General features: G+C 41.2%; 1 protein-coding gene across 5 annotated transcripts in view; it reads left to right on the forward strand.

Annotated features, from left to right (window-relative positions):
- The window catches only part of KLHL29 (kelch like family member 29), a 389364-nt gene that overhangs the window by 251520 nt on the left and 115405 nt on the right, over positions 1-22439 (forward strand). For all 5 annotated transcript variants that reach the window (XM_015859531.2, XM_032443409.1, XM_032443407.1 and 2 more), the window contains one exon: positions 352-894. In XM_015859531.2, coding sequence (XP_015715017.1) covers positions 352-894 — 543 coding nt within the window. The remainder of the gene's footprint in view (positions 1-351; positions 895-22439) is intronic.

A 22439-nucleotide genomic window follows, 5' to 3' on the forward strand; every position in this document is an offset into this window, starting at 1 on the left:
ACACAGAGTGTTTGTCAGGGAGCCATGAAAGCACGGTGGGGAAAGAGGTTAATTTTCTTGGAAGCATGCGCTTAAGCTGCATAAAGCGCAAAACACATAAAACCGTAAACACGCTGCATGTCACCTGATGAGTATTTTAACAATTGCACTCACATCGCTGTAGCAATTTTATGCACTTACTGGGTTGGAATAGCTCCAGGTATTGAGCCACTTTAGATACCGTAAAGGATAAGAGCGTGGCTCGGTGGTGACTTGTGCGGACGCGGTGGTACAGCGGGAGGCCCGGGGTGGTTTTGTACTTGTCCTGCAGTGCCAGCCTACCACCATCGCCCACCTTCCTTCATGCCACAGGTGCAGCTCCCTGGGTCACCACGGTGGCAGCCGGCAGCCAGCCCGCCCTCATCACGCATTCCTACGGGATGACGCAGCCACCAACCTTCAGCCCGGCCGCAAACGTCCAGGCCCCTGTCATCGGCGTCACACCTTCCCTCCCTCCGCACGTCACTCCCCAGCTCCCACTGATGCCAGCCCACTACCAGCTCCAGCCGCAGCCCTCCCAGCCCCTCAGCAACATGGTGGTCAACCTCCAGAGCCAGCCCTTGTACACCAACAGCCAGCCCCTCAGCATGTCCTCCATGAGCGGCGTGGGCCCGGTAGCCCACCCAAGCCCCGGGGTGGTGGGAAATGGCCACCTGGCCTGCCCCATGCTGCCGCCGCCGCCTCCAGCCCTGCCCTCTGCCGCTTTGCCCAGCAACGCACCCGCCACCAACGGGCAGGTGACTGCCCCGCTGCCCCCCAACGCGGCAGCAGGGCCGGACAACACAAACGGGGTGCAGATGCTGCGAACGATCGGCGTGGGGAAGTACGAGTTCACGGACCCCTGGCACCCCAAAGGTAAGGCGGGCCGGCTTGGCTCTGTGGGGCATGAGGGCACAGAGGGTGGCAGGCTCAGGATAGCAGCATCACAGATCTCCCTGCTGCTCTCCCTGGGTCTGCCAGCCCAGCTCTGGCATCTGTCCCATGGCTTTTCTTTAATGCATAGCTTTGATGAATTAATGACGACGAAAAGCGGTGCTTTAGAAAGGCGAGGATGAACCGTGGGTGTCTTTTGTAGGCAAAAACAGCTTTCAAGGCCCATCAAATAAGCCGGTGCTCCCAGTCCCGAGGCACATTAGGCAGCCATCATCCTTCTCCTTTAAAAGCGCCTATGTTTATGTCAGACTGCTGTCTTCTTGGCCTCAGTTGTGTGTTAGTCACACCACTAGACTTCTTCAGCCATTCCCTTCTTCCCCCCAACAGTAAGAGCCCAAACCAAGTGCAGGCAACCCTACTGACTGATGCTGAGCAACCCAAAGCATTCAGCGTAAGGGTAAAACTCATCATTACCAGCTTCATTGGGCTCAAATGCTACAAAAAGAGAGGAGAAAAAAAAAAAAAAAAAAAAGCCACGTGAATTGTCATGAGCATTCTTGAAAGGTTGACCTTTTCAGATAAGTGCTTTCTAAATGAGGCACATTGTTGGGTCACGGTGGAGTGTTATTTCCGAGTGTCTTACCCTACACACTTCAAAAATTACTCTCCGTGCACTCAGTTTCTAATTTCGTTTGTGGAGTTTGCCCTGCCTCCCTTTTCTCCCCCCCACCTTAAAAATCATGACTGTGTCGCATGTGAAAGTAAAGTAAAATGTAGCTTACGAAAATATAAATGCAGGCCTATCACCAGAATCAATTAAATTGATTTCCAAAAAGCCACCCCAAAGGCTTCATTAAGTCTGTGATATTTTATGTATACATTTGTATTCAGACCCAATCCGTGGGTAAATTATTTACTTGCCACAAGCTATTAAGTTCTGTTATGTAGCTCTGTATTAAAGACAAGGAATCTCTATTAAAAATTATTACTCCAATAACTCTTCCTGCTCATTACTTAAATTATACTTTGGTATGTGCAAATACATACCGAATGTCTCTTGAAGAGGAGCTGAGGTTAAAAGCTCAGAGTACTTTTCTCAAGTGAAATATTTGGACCACTTGTAAGGTTGTTACTTTGAGCCCCAAACACCGGCAAGGTGGCGATCTGAATTATTCTTCTCTTTAAGATCTAGATGGGCTTTAAGTGGTGCGAGTGCTTTTTAAGAGTTTTGCTAATTCCTTCCCTTTAAAAGAAATCAAAATCCACAAAAGCAATTTGTCAGCTTAGGTTTATAAGTTACAGACCTTTGATTTTGTAGAAGGAGAAAGGGCAGAGATTTATACTTCAGCCCTGGTAGAATGAGCTGCTGGATGTCTCTTTTCTCCGTGGAAGCTATTTGTCTTCTGAAGGCATCATCTCCGCTTTTCTTAGCCACCTATCCCAATTTACTGCACTAGGTACTCGGATACATGATCAAATTAGCACAATTTAAAGGATTACTTGGTGTCATCGGAGACGTGCAAATATACAATACGGGGGAAAACACATAAGCTTAAACCACTTTCACTGTGGTAATTTGATCACGTATCTAGAGCCCGAGTGACGCTAACCTAGTGAGACAAATGAGCGTGTCAGTGACTGCACACTTGAGGTGAGGAATAGTCTTAGATGCCTTGCATACTTTGGGCCAGTAGCATCAGCTGTTATTTACGCTTCCTACATCAATTAACCTTCAGCGTATCTCTGGCTGGCAGGTGAAGTAAACTTCGGTTCAGAGTCTGAGTAAAAAGGTTGTAAAATATTGAATTAGTCTTTTAATATTTGATTTGCAAAGTCTTAATCAGCATTCTTGCTTAAAGTGCTGTAAACCATAGTTTGGTCTACTTGCCCAAACACTTGGGAAATGGAGTTTTGCTTGACAGTGTGAGAGGCAGCAGTCAGCCAATGAGGTGATCATTAAGGTGAGCGAGAGCTATAAGGATATGTTGGGCATGCCAGACCTAGCCCTGGTCTTTTGTTTGGAAACTTCTGCACTTAGGAGAGGCTCATAAGAATCTTGAAACAAGCAGTATTTCTAAGCCATGACCAGTGCTGACTTATTAGCCATGCCTTAGCTTATAAATTGCAGGCTAGACATCTGTTTTCCAGGGATTTATGACCATCATCTTTTACCTGGTAGAAGTTAAAAAAACAAACATAAGGTAATAAGCACATATAAATAAATGTCTCATAAACAGGACTTACTCTAGAAAGTAAAAGTCATCTTCTCCTAAGTCATGAAAGAGCTTAATTCCAAACCTACGACTATTGTCAAAGCTAATATCAGAGAAGATTCAAGTTAGACTTGGTTTCTTTTTGAATAGTCTTAGGATACGGAAATAATCAGGAAAGGGAAGACACCTATGTGTCTAACCACAGCTTTAAACCTTGCTAGGGTAAGATTTTTAGTATAAACTCTATAGATTTCAATGTGACTACATTTTCTTTCTTGCTCCACTGATTTCATAGTCTTACATGATAGGCAGCTTTCTCTCCAGGAAGATCTGTTCAAATATATAAGTTCAAACTAATTCTCTGCTAGTTTCATTTGAATATTCTCTGTCTTTCTTGGGGAGTCTTGCCCACTGATATAATATGAGCCACTGCTAATGGCCCTAAGGTCTTTCTCATTATCCTGAGATACTCGGTATTATTTTTTAACTTGACAATCCAGTTTTGTACAGGTTTCAATAATTACCCAACTATCCCCTAAGCAAAAGAGAAGTACTTTCTGGTTAACATTATAGGATTTCTTATATTTTTAGACATTATCTGGGAACTGATTTGAAACTTCATGTATTATTTCCCGTCGTTGTATTTGTCGGGGCCATATTCTGCTGTATTCAAACAGAATGAGGTTTCTTATTTGGCTGCTTCTGAATAAACGTAAATTAATAAGTTGCCAAAAGTTAAAGGCATGGCCAGTACGGCATCTTATTTGCAATAGGTCAAGAGATCTCACTTAAATGACTGAGTCATTTCTGTGACTCTGCAAATAGGTTATTTTGATATCCATAATCATGATACAGGCAGATATGCCATTCTCTTTACTGTGTCAGAGGTAATTCTCACCTAATTCCATTGAAAGTACTTGCAAGAAAATATTTGCATGGATTAGAGCATCTTCCTCGTCTGGATGGGTGATATTCTACAAAGGGAATCTTTATTGCCTCTATAATATGTTAAATATGAATGTTTAGCTGCACAGTCCATTTATTTAGTGAATTTGTATAACAGACACATTATAGGAGACATAAATAATGTTTCAAAAGTAATTATTGCTTTTAACAGTGTGTAGAGCTGCCTCATGAAATGCATGGGATCTCTTACTATACACATTTAACAACAGTTTTGAGACATCTCAGCCTTGGATTGTAATTGCCTCTTTGAAGATATTCCTTTGTGAAGATACTCAGTGAAGATCCACTGAAGTTAACATAGCCAAAATTTGATGTGATCTCTGTAGAAAACAGAGTTGTAAAGAATATTCAAACGTAATTTCGGTAATTTAAGGCTGTATGACGTGCCTGCATTAGTTGTCACTTGCACAAGATGCCTGCAGGGGAGAGTGAGAAAGGAAATGTCCATTCTGCTTCCAACACGAGGTACCCCATATCATGGTGCAGTAAGAAAGAGCAACATTTATCAACATGCCAGTCCAGTTGAGCCAACATGGAGAAAAATTAATGTGAGATAAAGGGCTAGAAGAGGTTGGTTCTTCTTCAGGGATAAATGAGTAGCTGAGATTTAGTCCTGGACTTTTTCATGAGGCAGTATGATTCTTTGTTTCCAAGACCTGTAGTAAATCCAAACCTGAACCCCTAGAGGATAGCCCAGCTGTATGTAGGATATGAATGGTCTAGCTTGAACTCTGAGATCTATTACATGTTCAAAAAGATACTTGCTTCATAAATTCAGTATACCTTGAAGCATGGGTGAAAACAAACACACAAACAAACAACAAAAAAAAAACGGGTTTTTATTGTAATACATTGTCCTGCAGTGTAAAATTAGCTATGGACATTCAGAGTCTTAATTTGTGAATGTTCGTGGATAACACTGATAATTGTTTCCATAATATTTTTTCTTCTATATTTTTTTTTTTTTAGCCCTTAACTGGTGGGAATCAAAATCAGATGCTAATTAGTGTTCATACTGTAATTACTGTAGAAACATAACGGTATCAAAAACAAAATTGGAATGTTAATTCTTATAACACTAATTTAATACTTCCTTTTCAAGCATCACCAAATATCATGAGCTAAATGATAACAAAACTACAAACGAATAGTGATGCATCATCACTTATTGATTGCACTTTTCACACTTGACTTTATTGCATTGGAATTCTCATTAGTCCTCAGACAATGTTTGCTTTCCTTAACAGTGGATAGTAACAATGCAGACGACAACATTTTGTCAATAACCATCAACTATTTTTTCACAAAAGGCTGAATTTTCAAAAAGACTTCGGCTTGTCCTGCAGTTCTGGGGGTGTGCTTGGCAAAGTAGCATTTGGAATTCTAATAGCATTTATTAGAGAATACGTTGTGATAAATAGTTTAGAAAGTCTGGTTTCAGTTCTTAGCTTTGCAGTAGAACACATGGTCTTAGGAATATCTACCCTATTTTTGTATCCATACATAGAGATAGATAAATAGATTAGATAAAGTTAAATACATAAAATTACATGAGCTACTCCAAAATTCATGTCTCCTATTTATTATGTTGGCCCACAACACCAGAGGCAGATATTGGTAGTATGGCACTAGGACCTTCCCACCAATATTCCATTCAGTGGAACAGCCACAGAGGGGCAGACTGACAAAATGGTGCCTGACATGGAAGCAAAAGTGTGGAACTGAATTCCTCCACTTGGAAAAAATGTCACCTGTTGACATTCATTGACACTTGCTGAACACATATGGAGACCAAACATGGATTTTAACACACTGAGGTGATGGGTGGTGCCTTAGTGCTATTGTGTGCTCTTTGTATCTGTTACAGTCTCCGTGGAAATATACAGGAGGCATTACTTTCAGAGCAACAGATATCTGTGCTCAAGTATATACATCTATTTTTATATATGCATGTAGTTGTGGGCAAAAAAAGTCTACAGTAGAAATAATAGTGCATTTTATGTCTTATTTCTTGTAGGTCAGTTATGTTATCATGGAAGTCTGTCAGTGTGGTGCTTCTAGCTGGGTTTTCTTCAAGGCAGTCTCAGTTTTCTGGGGCAGCCTGAAGATTACCAAGATACAAATCATTATTGGTCATTTGTAGACTCAGTATTTGCTGAGGACATGATTGTTCACAGAATCACACAGTCATAGCAGGGCAGAGGTGGAAGGAACCTCAGTGTCCATCTGGTCTAACTCTCTCTTCAGATAAAGTCACCCAGAGCAGGATGCCCAGCACCACGTCCACGCAGCTTTTGGAGATCACCAACAAGGGGACCCCACAGCTTCTCTAAGCTACCTGTATCCATACTCTGTGATCCACACAGCATGAAAGTGTTTCCTAGTGTTTAGAGGGAACCTCTTGTGTCTTCTGTGCACCTTCCCTTCAGGTATTTACTTGCATTGTTTAGATCACCCATGAGCCATCTCCTCTCTAGGCTTCTCTTAGCATTTCATAGAACCATAGAATGGCATAGGTTTGAAGGAACCTTTAAGATCATCAGGTTCTAATCTCCCTGCCATGGGTATAGTTGCCAACACACCAGCTCAGGCTGCCCAGGGCCCCATCCAACCTGGCCTTGGACACTTCCAGGGATGGGTTATCCACAACATCTCTGGGCATCAGTGCCAGCAGCTGCACCACTCTCCTTTGTAACATCTAACCTAAATCTCTCCTCTTTTACTTTGAAGCCATTCCCCCTTGTCTTGTCACTATCTGTCCATGTCAAAAGCTAGTCTGCCTCCTGCTTATAAGCTCCTCTCAAGTTCTGGAGGGTTACACTGAGGTCTCCCCGAGCCTTCCTTTCTCCAAGCTAAACTAAGGAGGGATGTTTCAGGCCCTCTCATCATTTTAATGGCCCTTCATAAGACACTCTCCAGTAGTCCATATCTCTCTTGTACTGAGAGACCACTTGTACAGTGGTCTAACCAGTGCTGAGCAGAAGGGAAGGATCACTTCGTTCTACCTGCTGGCCTTGACCTAATGCAGTCCAGGATATAATTAGCCTTCATTGTGACAAGGGCATACTGCTGGTTCATGTTTTAGAGTGTTCATCTGCAATAAAACTAGACAAACTACTTAGATGGGTCCTCTAAATTCAGTGGTTTTTTCAAGATTAATTACAATTTCCTGTCATCAGGAAAAAAATTGCAAAGTTGGTGAGGGTAACTAAACCATCACCTGAATCAGGCTGAAATGCATTCCAGCCTTTTCAGATGGAGTATTTTCAGTAAGTTTTGCACTGTCTTTTAATGCCATGGCTGGTCAGGTCATTACAGACAGCAATTTAGTGCACTGAAGAACCAAAGAGGATTTGTAATAGTCCTAGAACATTACCTTGCTAAATGCCTAACATAAAGGTCACTGAATTCTCTTTTGATTGACAGTTCTCAGTATGTGAGTGACATGAGACTTCCAAGTTTCAGCTGGAGCAGAAGCCTCTCATCACTACCAGTTTGTTATAAGTGTTATTATTATTATTTTTAAAGGTATAGGATTGCAAAAATGCATTTAAACTGTCTGAAACTAATCTTAACATTCACCTGCTGCATGATGTTTATTTTGATATTTATTTTCTCAAATTAACACTAAATTTGCAACTTCTGTTCATCTATTCTTTAAAGAACAGAGCTATTGTGGTTTTATTCTGTTAAGTGATTCTGTGTCATCAGTAGCAGAAACCTGTAGGTAATTAGACAATAATACATTTGAAGGTAGCCTTGAAACTTTGCATATGGTTTCTTTGCACCAGAAGTCTAAGACATGTTTTGCTTAGAATGTTCTTTCTTAACAAATGCAGTTCTGTCCCTGACAGTGACCACTAAATACATTCCAAGTAGGTCTGAGAGGAAGCATAGCTGAGTTCTGTTGAATTACTGTTTCTCTCCCTTCCACAGCATTATACTCACAAAGTGCAAATTTTCTCGAGGACCAATAGGTGTCAAAATCTAGGCTCCCTTTTAAGTGAGTAATACGTTAGCAGCAATTTTTTATGAGTGTTAACCAAACAGCTAATGAACCAAAGTAATCTGTGATATAATTGAAGCAATCCCCTTCTCTCATGTCCCATCCACCCATTCAAATCCTGTTCCAGAAACACTTACTGAGAGCTGGAACTGCATTTAGATGTTCTGAAAGTTATTCGCTGTACAACTTTCCAAAACACTTGTTGAGTTTCTTTTCTCTCTTGTGAACTTCTTATGTTTGTTTTCTGATTTCACTAACCTTGTCTTCCCATGATCTTCCATCTTGTTCAACTCCTAACACGTATTTGGATGCAGCTCTCAACTCTTCTTTCAGGCTCACATCCCCTTTTCCTTTCATGTTGTCCTCATATACCTGGAGCCACCTCAGAGACACATTTCCTGAATGTTCAGTTTTCTTCACAAGTCTGGTCTTTCTTTGAGCTTCCCGTTAAGTTTTCCTCCTTCTGACAGTGAATATCTTCTTTTGGTCTATGCTGTGGGCTCCACAGCTCTCAAGACAAGTGAACTTATTAAATTGCAGATAAGATGTTGGCTTCCTTACAAGATAATAATTTCTACTTCACTCAGTATCAATAAATCATGTCTTTATATTCCTAGACAAGATTCTCTGGAAAGTGTCATGAGGTGAAATCATGCCTAGGAAGGAGGTATGAGGTACATAGGTTTGCGTGAATTACTCACAGGCAAAACTTCCATGATCCAGAAGTGCAAACAAAGTTAACAAAGTTTTGTCATGGTCATTTCCAAAAATTACAGCCTGCAATGTCACATGTGTTCACTGCTGTACTGGAAAAATATTTGGACTGCTGACAAAATCAGGAGATTCAAGATAAGGATTTGACCAAGAATATGGACAACAGTATCTATATATACTGTAAATATCGTAGGCTTATCACAGGCTTATCATAGAATGGCCTGGGTTGAAAAGGATCACAATGATCATCCAGTTTCAACCGCTCTGCTGTGTGCAGGGTCACCAGTCACCAGACCAGGCTTCCTAGAGTCACATACAGCCTGGCCTTGAATGCCTCCAGGGATGGGGCTTCCACAGATGCATATGTTTGTTGTGTGAATAAGTACGTATATATATATATGCTTATATACTAAGTCTAATGCATTTGGCTAGACAAGGTGCAGGATACATAGTCAAGTTATTCTTTTCACAAGGAGCTCAAATGGAAATTGGAGGGCTTGCTTAGCACATATCTGCTTGATGACATTGCAACATCAAAAAAAAAAAAAATAAGAGGGTAGGATTAAAGAGAACATTATGCTTTTTTTTGAGATTCCTCTGATGTTTCAGAGGAAAACAAAACATGTTTTGCCCATCAGTCTGTGCACTGAAGTATTTGGGTGATTATGGGGAAGATGGTATGAAAGCACAAGGCTGGCTAGAATAGAAGAGGTCTGAAGTGAGTCATGGGCTGACACTCCTGTTAAGTTTGGCTGATTTGTAGCGGATCCAAATCCAGTATCAAGCCCAGCTCCTCTGCACGGCCTTTTTCTCCTAAGTAAAGAGGTGAATGTTACTTTCATTCTCAAGCTGAGGATACTCTTTAAAACGAGGAGCATTTGGAACAAAACACCACCATCCTGTGGAAAACAGACGGAGGAACAGTGCCAGTAGCTTCCTCTTGCCTGTAGCCTAGGAAATAGGCAGTTCTACTATTTTCCTGCATGCTGTGCAGACTTTGTTACAGATGTGAATTTTCTAGATGGCTGAATTTTCTGGGGTTTAGATGTTTTTCTGCTAGATATACTCCTATCATGGCCAAACTGCTTTATGCTGTTTTGTGAGCAGTGCACTTCTTTGAAGGTTTTTTTGTACTTCTGTAGGGTGGTTAGAGCTCTGAGTAGGAAACCACATGGAGCATCCACATAGAAAAGCACTTTGCAGAAGCATTTCAGAGCTTGAGCTAAGTGGAAAGCAGGTACCTCCAGCATGAATCAATTCAGTGATTGTAGTTTCAGACAAATGCAGATATTTATCCATCGGTATGTAGCACTGAAAATAAGAAATACTAAGAATATTCTTTCATTTGCATAAAGGTAGCTCGTGTTCCTTCAGCTCCAGGATGATACAATTTTCCACATGTATTCTGCTTGCTAGAATGTTAAAGCAAATTTGACATCCTGTCCAAGAATCATCTATTCAAGGACAGACACATCTACTCATAACGAGAAATGGCGTACATTGCAAGAACAATCTGATAAAGCCTTACACCAGCAAGATTTTCTACTCTCAGAACTTAAATCAGTTCCACAGCCCTTCCCTGGAAGTGCCACTAACACCTTTGGATAAGCCATCACTATTTTACTTTTTTTTTTCCTGTCAAAACTGCCGCATAGGCAAATTGTGCAAGTGAGTCTAGGTGTTATCTGTCAGAGGTGCTTTAATTTACTTGCAATGTGATAAAGTTTTGCTGAGAACACCACTTGGCTTTAAGCATGAACTTAATCAAGAATTTTACCAAAGCCAAGAAGTGATTTTAGCATATATTTCTGTCCAGATTCTTTTTTCCTTTCTTTTTTTTTTTTTTTTTTTTTTTTTTTTAAGTAAAGAATGGAAATCTAGAAAATTATTTGAGCAAAGTAAAGGCATTAGTTACTATTTATGCACCACACATCCGTACAAGTGTCTGAAAATAGCATCAAAATATATTTAGAAGGTGTATTCCGAAGACCAAAATATGTTGTAAAAGTTGAGAAAAACAAAATAAACCTTATCATTCTAATAAGTTAGCGACATGGGTTGGTTGCTACCACAATGAACTCACTGAAAGCAACGCCGGATTTTTAAGATGGCTTTATGGGGCAGTGGGATGTAGCCATCATTAGAGCAGAGCTGTGACCACACTGTGTGTTTAGGACAGAAAAGGGGCAGCCAAGTTGCATGCCAATGAAATGAGAGGTAGTTTTAAGACATAAATTATCATTACCCGTTCTGGATCTGGATTATAATTACATGGTCTGGAGCTATGCCAAGACACTGAAATTAATATTTTAAGTCTGGAGAGATGACAAATGAGATGGCATTTGGTGAGGTTCATAGCTGTCTATCAGCCATGAACTCAGAACCAAAAGAGTTCAAGGAACCCACGTCACAAGAAAAACTGAAAAAGACCTTTATTTAAAATCTTAAGTACACACAGAATTTGTAAAAAAAAAAATTAAAAAGAATTTTAAAGAGACCACAGTAATAAAGAAAATACATGCTACATGGTGATACCATTAAATGTTACTATGTGATTAGTAAATGAGAAAGAAGCACTGTTTGTATTAAAAAACTGTATTATTTTAAAGAACCATAACTGGCAGTCGAGTCTTATGGCTGTCTCACAACACGTTGGACAGCACTCGAGACCACTTTGTCAGCCACTGAACCCTACTCCCATGGCTGCTCATCCCCAGTGACTGCCCTGACAACATTTCCACATACGTAGGAGCTTTGATGCCTCAGAAGCCTGATTGCACATGAATTTAAATATCAAAATCTGAGTCCATCCTTGATTTCAGCAAAAGGGTGAAGAGTCTCGGAAGACAGACACTTCAGGGTGAACAGTGCTTCGCTGTCGCATGTACAACGTCATGAAGCACTCTTGTGTTTTACTGCATTTGTTTTAAGTAGTTGTGATATACTAGTTTGAAAATTTCCTAAAATTAATAAATTTGCCTATCATTCATAGTAGGACATGTTGATCTAGGTGAGGTAAGAGAACAGTCTAGTCCCCTTCTAGGATCAAGTTGACTTTCCTCTAGTACTCATGGAAAGCCATTTTTGGACATCCCACATCCTATGTTTTACCTGTCATTGTTTTTTGTTACCATAGCTAGAGCTAAGTTGGGAACATGTTACCAACAGCTGTGGTTTAGTTCACTGAAGTGCTACTTAAGCTGCTATCTCCCATAATTTCTCATGCTATCTTATACTGTTCAATATATGACTGCCTGAGACTTAAGAGGTGAGAGGCCTGCGTATCTAATTTAGGAGACATCACTTGTAGTAATGCAGTGTCCCGCAAGATACTCAAGCTTGATTTCTCAGCAATGACTCAGAAAAAAAGAACACCATGTACACTGCTTCCACCAGCCCTTGGTCTTTTCTCAAAGGTTTCCTCACTAATCTCCCGCTCATCACGGTCCTCATCAGCCTGTGTAATGCACTCATCACATGCTCATTTTCAGCTTTTGATTTGGCCAGGCTGTCAGCTGGGGAAGGCTTTCTCTGGCAGAAGTCTCCAGGTACATGAACAAGTGAGCTTTAAGTGTTGCTAATAAAAAATCCTTTAATCCACTTTAACAATGATAAATTGGAACTGAGAACTTCTCCTTACTTTACAGATACATTCAGTTCAGAATTTAACTTAAGTCAGGAAATCATCTTACAGTCAAGAGAGAAGTCTTAAACACCCTGATATGGACAATGGGAATTAAAGGCCAAATGCTCAATGACTCTTACTGAGTATCTGAAGCACCTTCTGATGACTGAAACGTCTGCTGACATGGCTAATTAATATCAAATTCACTGGTCATTGCCATTATTTTTATTCTTAATTCACTCTGGCAGTTTCCTTTAATTTTAATTACGCTCTCATCATAGCCTGTGCATGATGAAAGGAAATAGCTGAACTGGGCCACAGTGGTTTCATCTGAGCAAAGATCTGGCTAAAGTGCGCCTTTATGAATTGAGATAGATTGACAACATTGTTTTGGTAGTTCGTACATCACACCTGAAATCTGTATTGTCATTCACCCACTAGCCTACATTTTATGTCTGCTTATATGCTGAGAAACATTGCAAGATCAGATGCAAAGAAAATTAAGAGTACTTCATGTCTAAAAGCATGGGTTTTTATCACCTAAGGGCTCATCCACCCCACCCTCAGTGGTTTATGCCTCTTGTGATCCTCACAGATCTCTCTTTCAAATAGCGGCACTGAGATGAGGGCTGCTCACCCTGCCTGGCCCCTCACCTTATGTTCTCACCATCCCACCATTTTACGTTACATAATCTCACACCTGATCAGGCGGTAGCACATATTCTCGTACCTCCTTTCCAAGGACCCACCAGTCATTTGCAAGCAAACGTGAGCTCACTGCTTCATATCTAATTTTGAAAATCTAGCCCCAGCAGCTTTTTTTTTTGGTCTTTTTGTGCATCAATATACTAACATCTGGCTTGTACTGGCTTGGCAGACAGTCTGTATCATTAACTAGAACTAAGCTACGCATTGATATGGACAGAGATGATCCCGCACCAATTTCCAAAAGGACAGTAGGGCTATTGGCAAATTAGATAGTTGGAGAAATTCTCCATCTCTCTTCTTTTTCTTGATGTATCAGGGAATAAAATTGAGGGGAAAGCAGAAAACAAACTAATGTGAATGTAATTCCCAAATTTCAATCTTCTGTATATTATGGGTCATTACCCGTTAATTTGCTAAATGGCAGCTTTCTACGAAAGAAAAGTTTTGTTTAGCTGTATAATGATGACAGATGATGTAATTAGTATCATTCCCACATTGAAAATGATAAAAGCATTTCTTTTGTGTGTCACTGCTTTTAGACAGTATAATATCAAAAATGATAACAGTATGAAAATTGCACCGACCGCTTTCATATTGTGCATATAGAATACCTTGGTGATATGATACAAGTAATGACAGGTACTTTGCCATGTATTCATTTTCTCCACTCTCTAGCCTTTATATTACAGTGAAATTAAAAAGCACAGCACTAAGCAAACCAGACGTGCCTGAATGCAGTCCCATCTTATGAGACTCTAAATGGCAAGAGTCCCTTTACTATTGCTGGTTATGATAATTAAGTGATTATAAACAGAGTTTTTGAGGGAGAACACTGAGTCATTTTTCAGTTAAAGAAGATGGGGGGGTGTTTTAATTTCAGGCCACATTTGTTGCTCGAATTAGTTTTAATTATATTCTGTATAAGTACTTGCCCCATATCCTGGTCTTGATAGTGGTAGATATTCTCATTTAAATATAAATAAACACCAAACTTATTTTACATGGAAAGTGACTGCTGTGACTGTGTAGTAACAATTTTCTCTTTGTTGCCATGGTTTGGATTTTTATATAAACTTTGCAAATATAATAAAGCTAATGGAGCTCTTCATCCAAGGAAATGGGTATATTCAAGAAAATAAATTACATTTTGCAAGCTAATGAGCTCTACTAATTGTGTTTATCCCTGTGAATTAATACAATTTAAGCAAATCTGTCCCCCAAAATCAAGCATTTGATTGCATTTTAGCTGCATGGAAATCAGAACATCCGGATCAAATCTGAGTTTACTGGATATCCAAGGGGTAGAGGAGAAGGTTAATTCTCACTGACTCGTGCAGCTGGTGCAGGCTCCTAGTAGAGCACAAGTTAGACTTTCAAAGTTGCAACTTTGCTTTTTTTTTTTTTCTTTTTTAATTTTTTTTATTCGTAGACTTTCCTCACAGGCAGAATTTTCAACAAAGAGTTGTGTGTAATAAATCCTATGTAATGCTGCAGTGGGCCCGTAGGAGCCATGCTAATTAGCCCACATGCCCACAGGACAGGATAAAGTAGGGAAGAAAAAGGCAATGACAGCTGTACTGTTAAGAGACGACTTATCTGCACACAGTTCCCTCTCTCCCTCCTTTTTCTCACACTTTCCTGTACCAACATTTGGGTGTTTTTTTTCTCTTCTTATAAGCAGGTTTTCAGTTCAGTGAGGTATTTTGGGAGATGTAGGCTGGATTACAAACCTCTGTGTAAATTGTAACAGATTTTAGATTAATATTCTGTTTGGCTTTTTGGGAGAGTCACAGAAAGTAAAGAAAACGATCAGTTCGAATGTTCAAAATGCTGCAAATATCCCCCCAAAAACAGACAAGCAAACCATGATGGTGATCCCCAATAGGCAGGCACAGTGAGGTTTGCACTACAAGAGGGTGACAGCAGTTTGAAAGCAATGTCCTTTCAGAGCCAGTTCAGCTCACCACACATTGAGTCACAGCCTCATTATGTTAGTAATTGAGAATCATTAAGGTTGGAAAAGACCTCTAATATCACCTAGTCCAGTCGTCAACCCAACACCACCGTGCCCACTGAGACACACCATGAAAGAATGCAACGTGGAGGTGAAGTCCCAACCTAAAATGACTGCATTTCTGTGGTCTTCACTTCATTGCAGCCCTACCAGGTCAGCACCAAAGCAGAATCCCAGCTAAGAGCCACAGCAGATTCCTTGGATGGAGCAGGCATGAGATCAGCACGCTCCTGTTTCAGCAGCCGGGCCCTTTTCATTTATAACCCAGTCTGGGAAGTGCAGCCAGACAGCCTTGTGCAGCTGCAGAAAAAAAACCTGCATCTTGAAGATGGATAGCATACACAAAGAGGGCTCAGAAATGAATTCTGTTAGTTTGCTTGTTTTATTGCCGCTCAGGTAAAAGCTTGGATGATCTTTTGCAGCCTCTGCATTGAAAAAGATGCCCTTCTTCCATCACTGGCACCTGGATGTTTAAAAGGGTGTTAGAATTTGTCTTCTAGGAATTTTGGATTAATTGCATTTGTGCAGTGGGAAGGATCATGAAATCATAGAATCTTTAAGGTTGGAAAAGGCTACTAAGGTCATCATGTGCAACTGTCAACCCATCCCCACCGTGCCCACAGACCACGTCCCTCTGTGCTACATCTCCATGGTTCTTGAACACCTCCAGCAACAGCGAGTCCACCACAGCTTCTCAGTATAAGTGCAGTTACAGAGTTGTAAAAATGTTTATATCAGAATAATTTATTCTGGAAGAAATAAAGAAGAAAAATGAAAGAGCTTGTAAACAGGTATAATTGTGTCCAGACTGCCAGACTGGGAATTACATTGGAAGAATAGCTTTGCCTTAAAAAGTATAGAATTATCTCAAACTATGTATCTCTGTTTATATATATGCTCAGGGGAGACTTCATCACTCTCTGTACCTGAAATGATGATGTAGCAAGGTCGAGGTCTGTCTCCTCTCCTGGGTAACAATGATAAGACAAGAGGTAATGTCTTCTTGTTGCCCCAGGGGAGGTTCAGGTTGGATATTAGGAAACATTTCTTCTGTGTAAGAGTGGTAATGCACTGGAACAAGCTGCCCAGAGAGGTGATGGAGTCACCACTCCTGGAGGTGTTCAAGAACTGTGGGGATGTGGCACTGAGGGACATGATCAGTGGGCATGGTGGGGATGGGTCACTGGTTGGACTTGGTGATCTTAGCGGTCTTTTCTGACCTTCATGATTTAATGATTGTATGATTCTGACAGTCTTGTAAGTGAAATATTTACATAAGGAAAGGTTTTGCTGCACAGTCACTCTGGATTGCATAGGTTCCTGGCTCCCCAAACAGGCACTGATACAGAAGACCCAAACCACAGATTACACACTAACGAAACTACAATGTTGTCAAAGATACAAAGTTCAGAGCCATCTTAAGCAGAGGCTTCTATTATTTTCCACAGAAGAACAAACTATTAAGTACATTTCTATGGATTAACATTGCATTACTAGTTAAATATATATAGATACATATACAAAGGAAAAAGTGCAAAAACTTTACATAAAAGATTATGTTCTCATCTGAATGAAACTATAGGCAGCAGTGAGAAAAGGATCCCGAGTTTGTTTCATTCCTGGTGTTGAAAGACTTTGATTCTTGAAACTGCTATTAGCAATTTAAAAGTTAACTGTGGCTACAGCAAAACAGGATCTCAGAAAAGAAAGCAGCCACGATGATATGGTAGCTTTAGGCTGCTTACTGCACAGACCCACATGTATCAGCAAGAGTTAAAATCAAAGCAGAACCTCAGTTCTGACGTTCCTTTTTCTCCAGTGTTTGAATCAGATCTGATGTGTTTCATGTTCCACCACGTGGGGATGGAGGGGTCACTGCTCAGTCCCACTGACCCCATGCAGATTTATTGTAGAATTGTATCAGTGCAAACACGGCTTTGATGCATCACGCAGATTGCTCTGTGGCTCCTGCAAAGTGCTGACCACCCCACGTCTGAGAGAAAAGCTACCTGCATGGAGCTGAGCTACATTATAGGTTGTAAAGCTGAGACAGGCTTGACTGACAGAAAGGGTTCTGGCAGGCTGTTAGCACTCATCAGCTGGGAAAATGGAAATGTTTATTAATAAGAACCTTTGACATGAAATGCAGGATATGTGCCCCCTGCACTAGGCCCATGATTAATAACATTAATTATGGGGAGTTCATTACAGTCTCATGGGGAGATGATATGTAATTCAGCCAGCATTTCACTGTAAATTAGCATTAATGTCCAACTTAAGTATAGTAGCTATCCGTAGCAATGCAGAAAGAGCTGCAGTCAGGATGTGCAATAACATCACCTTACTACACTATGGCAGACCTCAAAGTAAAACACAGCATTTCTCCATTGTTAAATCTTTGCTGGCATTGGAATATCTATCATAACTAACCTACTGGTGCTATTAAACCTTTCCTCAGTGGTATTATAAGATAGCCTAGTGCCTTGTTGATTTTAAACAGGAACCAGATCATTTTAAAATCTGGTTGGAAGTAGTCTTGATTGCAGTTTCATTAGCAATTAAAAGAGCATGTAACCTAATGGCTTTTTCACTCCGATCCAGAGAAATTACGCACAGTGGGCAGCTCTTCAGTTGGTGTAAACCATCGGCAATGCAATAAAAGCAATGAACCTTCACTGATTTGTACTGAGAATCTAGCCTGCTCCCAGTTGTTCAAATGTACTCCTTCCTGAGGCTACTCTTTGTTGTTAACTTGTTGAGTAATAACAAAATATTTAGTCTTACTTGAAATCCCTTTCCCCCAGTTTGATTTCCAGGAATCCATTGATCAAACTGCCTCTGTCCCCTCCAACTTCAGTTTTGTCAGACCCATGTGTGCTTCATATACCTCTGTACAGATGACCCGCATATACTATAAGGGCTTGTACAATCCTTATCAGCATCTCATGACATAGCAGCTACTCAGAGCCACTGTTTTCCTATGGTGGACCCTGGACATGGCTGATAGAACCATCCTGATGGTTGCCTTGAGTATGTGTGTTTTTAATCAGCTGTAGGAGCAGCTGGTAGCACTGTGGGAAACATCATCCATTCAAGACAGAATGAATAAGACAGAGAATGTACAAGATTCTTTTTTAGGTTCAAAATGGATATTAGGAAGAGTTTTAAGAGGTTTTTCACCGGAGCGTGGTGGGCATGGAGCAGGCTTCCAAGGGAAGCAGGCTCAGGGAGCATTTGGACACTGTTCTCAGACATAGAGTTTGGGTTTGGGATGGTGCTGTGAGGAGCCAGGAGTTGGGCTCAGTGGCCAGTATGGGTCCTTTCCAACTTGGGTTATTGTACGGTTCTGTGATTCTGTGAAGCTGCAAAAATACAAAGTTATTAATTGGATTGCTGTGAGTTTTAGAAACACAAGGCTAGATAGGAGGGGCCTCCTGGGTCGTTGTGTCCAGTCTTAAATCACGTATGAAACATCCAGTTTAGGACAGCCTTATATGTTATTATATAACAGAAGCCACAGAATACTTCCTAGTGTCCTCTGAAATCAAAGGGAAAGACTGAAAGCCATAGCTGCACTGTGCCAAAGGAAAAGAGGAAGGAAACTCCTGGAAATCACCAGTGGTTTAAGTTCTCACAGCTTTCTGGGACAAACTGTGTTTGGTTCTGTTGAGCTGTCTATCTAAAATAAAGCCAGCTCAAGAGAACTATAAATCAAAGTAGTTCTGCAAGTGTCTGTACCGGAGAGACGGGCTGTGCCTCGCAGCCATTTGGCACTGGAAGATGCCAGTTGGCCGAGTCCGGCACCTGTTGGGCTTTTAACACGTTTCTTACAATTCCCATAGCTGTCTCCTGGGAGAACCATGGCAGCTGCTGGCAGCTGTGGTTAAATATAGGAAGAGGAGAATCCAACATCCAAGTGGAAGGAGGGAGAGGGGGACGGGAACCTGGCTGCAATGAGATTCCTTGGTGAAAATGGCCTGTGGTGATCAGGAATCAGAGTTTTTTACATCCTCTGTGACTGCACCTACAGCTGTACACTACATCAGGCCTGGATAATGCTAAACAGTTGTTTTTTATTAACCGAGTGTCTTCTGGAATGTTTTGGAGTAGTGTATGAGGGCCCTTAGTCTCGCTGTGGTTCTTGTATACTTCTGAACATGTACTGCCATTGGTTTGATTTGAGTCTTTGTTCCAGTTTTAAGAGTGAAAATGCCATGAACAGCTTAAAAAATGAAACGATGCTGCTTCAGCACAGATGCAGTTTGAAAAGGACATTCAACCTTCTCTAATCTTCTACTGAGATCAGCGAGTAAAGCAAAAGGAAGGACAGCCTGAAAGATAATATTTTTCATTCTGATAATCTGCAGTACTTTAATTTCACCCGGGCATTTACATCACCCCTTTACTGAAGAGTCTAAGTGTTCCTTTTGCTTTAGCTGGAGCACTGCTGAAAAGGAACAAAAAAGCAAAACACTTTGCTTAGTCACCTTTCAGGTGGTGCCAGACATCCTTGCAGGCAAAGAGAACAATGCAGAGCTGAGGAAGCTCAGCTACAGATTGAAAGATTATTCCTGTTCTTCAGACAAACACAACAAAAGAAGGTAAAAAGAAGGAAAGAACAGGGAAGAAGAGACTCATGTGTTGCTTCATTCTCCTGCTGCACACATACACAAGAGATGGGCTGCTGGCACCCAGGTGTGCCTTGGGCTCATGTCCCTATCCCAGGAAGACACGTGGCCAGCAGACTCCCCTTGCCTCCCACCCTTTCTCCTGCACACCAGCTGAGCCCATCGTGGTGGTGATCTCATGCACATAAATTAATTATGAAACTGACCAAGCTTAGAATCAATTAGACAGGAGACAAAGAAGGGAAAAAAATAAAACAGACTAGGTGTGAAATGATGTGCACGGAGAAGGAATAGAGAGTATGGTCTTAAAGGTAGCAGAGGGTTGGCTGTAGCACAGAGGACCTGCAGGTGACAGGGCCATCACAGCACTCCCCAGATCCCTTCTTCCTCCAGCTACTGAAGAAGAGTTTCGTGAGTTACCTCTTGGCCATATAATAAAGAGAGCATCCAGATCTCGGTCTTTCCATCTCAAGGAAAACACTTAGATGTAAAGAAGATTTGTTGTATTAATAGATAGCACCTGTCTCACTTTACACTTATCTCATTCACTACATTTTGAGTTTGCTGCTGAGCATAACCCAGGCCCTGGAATGGGCAGCACTGAACAGGCATCGTGCTCTGCATTCACAACCTTAGCATCTGCTGCGAGTTTGGGCCAATAAATCACAAATGCTGGGAGGAGGGGCCCCTTCCTACCGCATGTCCTGACAGCAGTTCCCACAGCGGGCGTCTGATCCTCGAGGCACTGCCATATGCAAACAGTGGTGATCTCTGGTTTGTTGTTTCTCCAAAGTCGGATGTGACTGCATGTGTCTGCTTGGAAGCTGAAATAAGCCACGTTGAGGCTCATTGGCTTTTGCAAGCTTGATTCATCAGCTTGGTTTCCAGAATGTGTAAAATACTTCCAATTTGGTCAGACTGTCTTTTCGTTAGCTCTGCCCAAGTTTGTCTTAGAGAAGACTTTTTTAAAAGTATTCTTAATCTTTAAATATTTTGGATGCAAGCCTGGATGACGGTCAAACAGTTGGCTTTTAAGTTTGATACTGACATTATTTCTCCATATCCTCCAGCATAAGCTCAGGGGCCCAGTGAACAGCACTGACTGGTATATATAATCAAACAGGTGTAAGGAAAGGAACAAGGACTGAAGTCAATCGTAACATTATAGGAGCTTTCTTATGAAGCCACTCAGACAAATTCAATATAACGATCCCTATCGGGGCCTTCAGAATTACAACCTTCACCAGAAATTTACACCTAGCCCAGGCCTTACCTTTGTTTACTTCATACAGCTCTTCCACTGCATTACTGTTACATTATTTTTATTTGCATACAGGTACTTTCCAGATAACATTTAGAACAAGAAAGGGAGAAGTAAAAGGTCCCTGCCCCAAATAGGCTGTGATTTCTGAGTGCCTTTTGCTCTGGCAGCTGGAGTTTTGCTTGTTACCATAATCAGTGTGACTGTCCTTCCTGAAGTGCCATACCTGGTCAACAGCATTTACAGAGCCAGGCTCCGCTCTGTTACATGAGACTTCAACCACTTCAACCACAGCAGGGAAAATGATGATTAGGTTCTTGAATCCATTTCTAAGTGCTGGTCCTGCTTTTGCACATACACTTCTAGCCCTTGAATAGCGCAGCACCCAGTCTCAATCTGTCATTAGTGGAGAAAGAAGCATTTCTACAGGGCTGGCCATCTGCTCTGTTGATTGTAGAGGAAACTTTAGCAACTAGTTAGCATAGGGATCTTGCTTTTGGATGCGGAGCTGTTAGCCTGGTGCTTCTTACACACTGCCTTGCAGGTATCCCCATTCATCTTATTCATAGTAAAAGGAGAAGAGGTTCTTTATGGTTATGTCTGATTTCAAGTGTTGCTTCCAAAATGCAAGGCTTGGGCTTCTGTATTTCTCTTAGAAGTTATTTGAACAGTCCAGAGATCCCTTACAACCTAAATTTTTGAACAGTTCCTTAAAATTAAAATTAGGTGGGGAAAAGCAAAACTTTCAACTAGTCACACCACTACTTAAAATCTCTTCTTTGAACGTTTCCCTTTGGCTGCTCTCTGAATTGTGCACAGCTTGCCCTCCAGGACCCATTTGCTCTCTGTTGGCAAATTGAGTTCTTAGGGAGAAGGAGAAAACGCCGAGAATGTTTTTTTCTTGGGTCTTTTGTCCAGAACACAAATCTCGTCGACACAGTTTTCTGGCATCCATACAAGCTTGTTAGACATCTTGTGCTCCCATTTGAGAATCTGGTACATCTGGTTCTGAACTCAGTGCTACCTGAATGTACTGGTGGCATTAAACCTCTCAGGCCATTTCTCTGCTGGTAAACTAAGTATAACTGAGACGACTGCCTGGTTCAGAGATCTACCTGGCACAAAACAGCCCTCATCCTTTGTGCTAACTTCTCAGAGACTCTGCCTGTGTGTAAATAGCCTATCGAGAGAGGCCCCTGTCCTCTTGGGATAATGTTATTTGGCCCAAAACAAAACCATGGGAGTGGCATTTCAGCAGAGAGACAACTGAGTAGCAGAAGAGCAGAAGAGTTTTCTATCAGTGTTGAAGTTCCTGGTGTGGATGTATCCTCAGCGAACCCAAGCTGTCAAAATCCTGTTCATGAGTTCCAAGTACATGCACTATCTTCCTCT

The sequence above is a fragment of the Coturnix japonica genome, chromosome 3, assembly GCF_001577835.2.
Source record: "Coturnix japonica isolate 7356 chromosome 3, Coturnix japonica 2.1, whole genome shotgun sequence".
In the NCBI taxonomy this organism is placed as follows: Eukaryota; Metazoa; Chordata; class Aves; order Galliformes; family Phasianidae; genus Coturnix; species Coturnix japonica.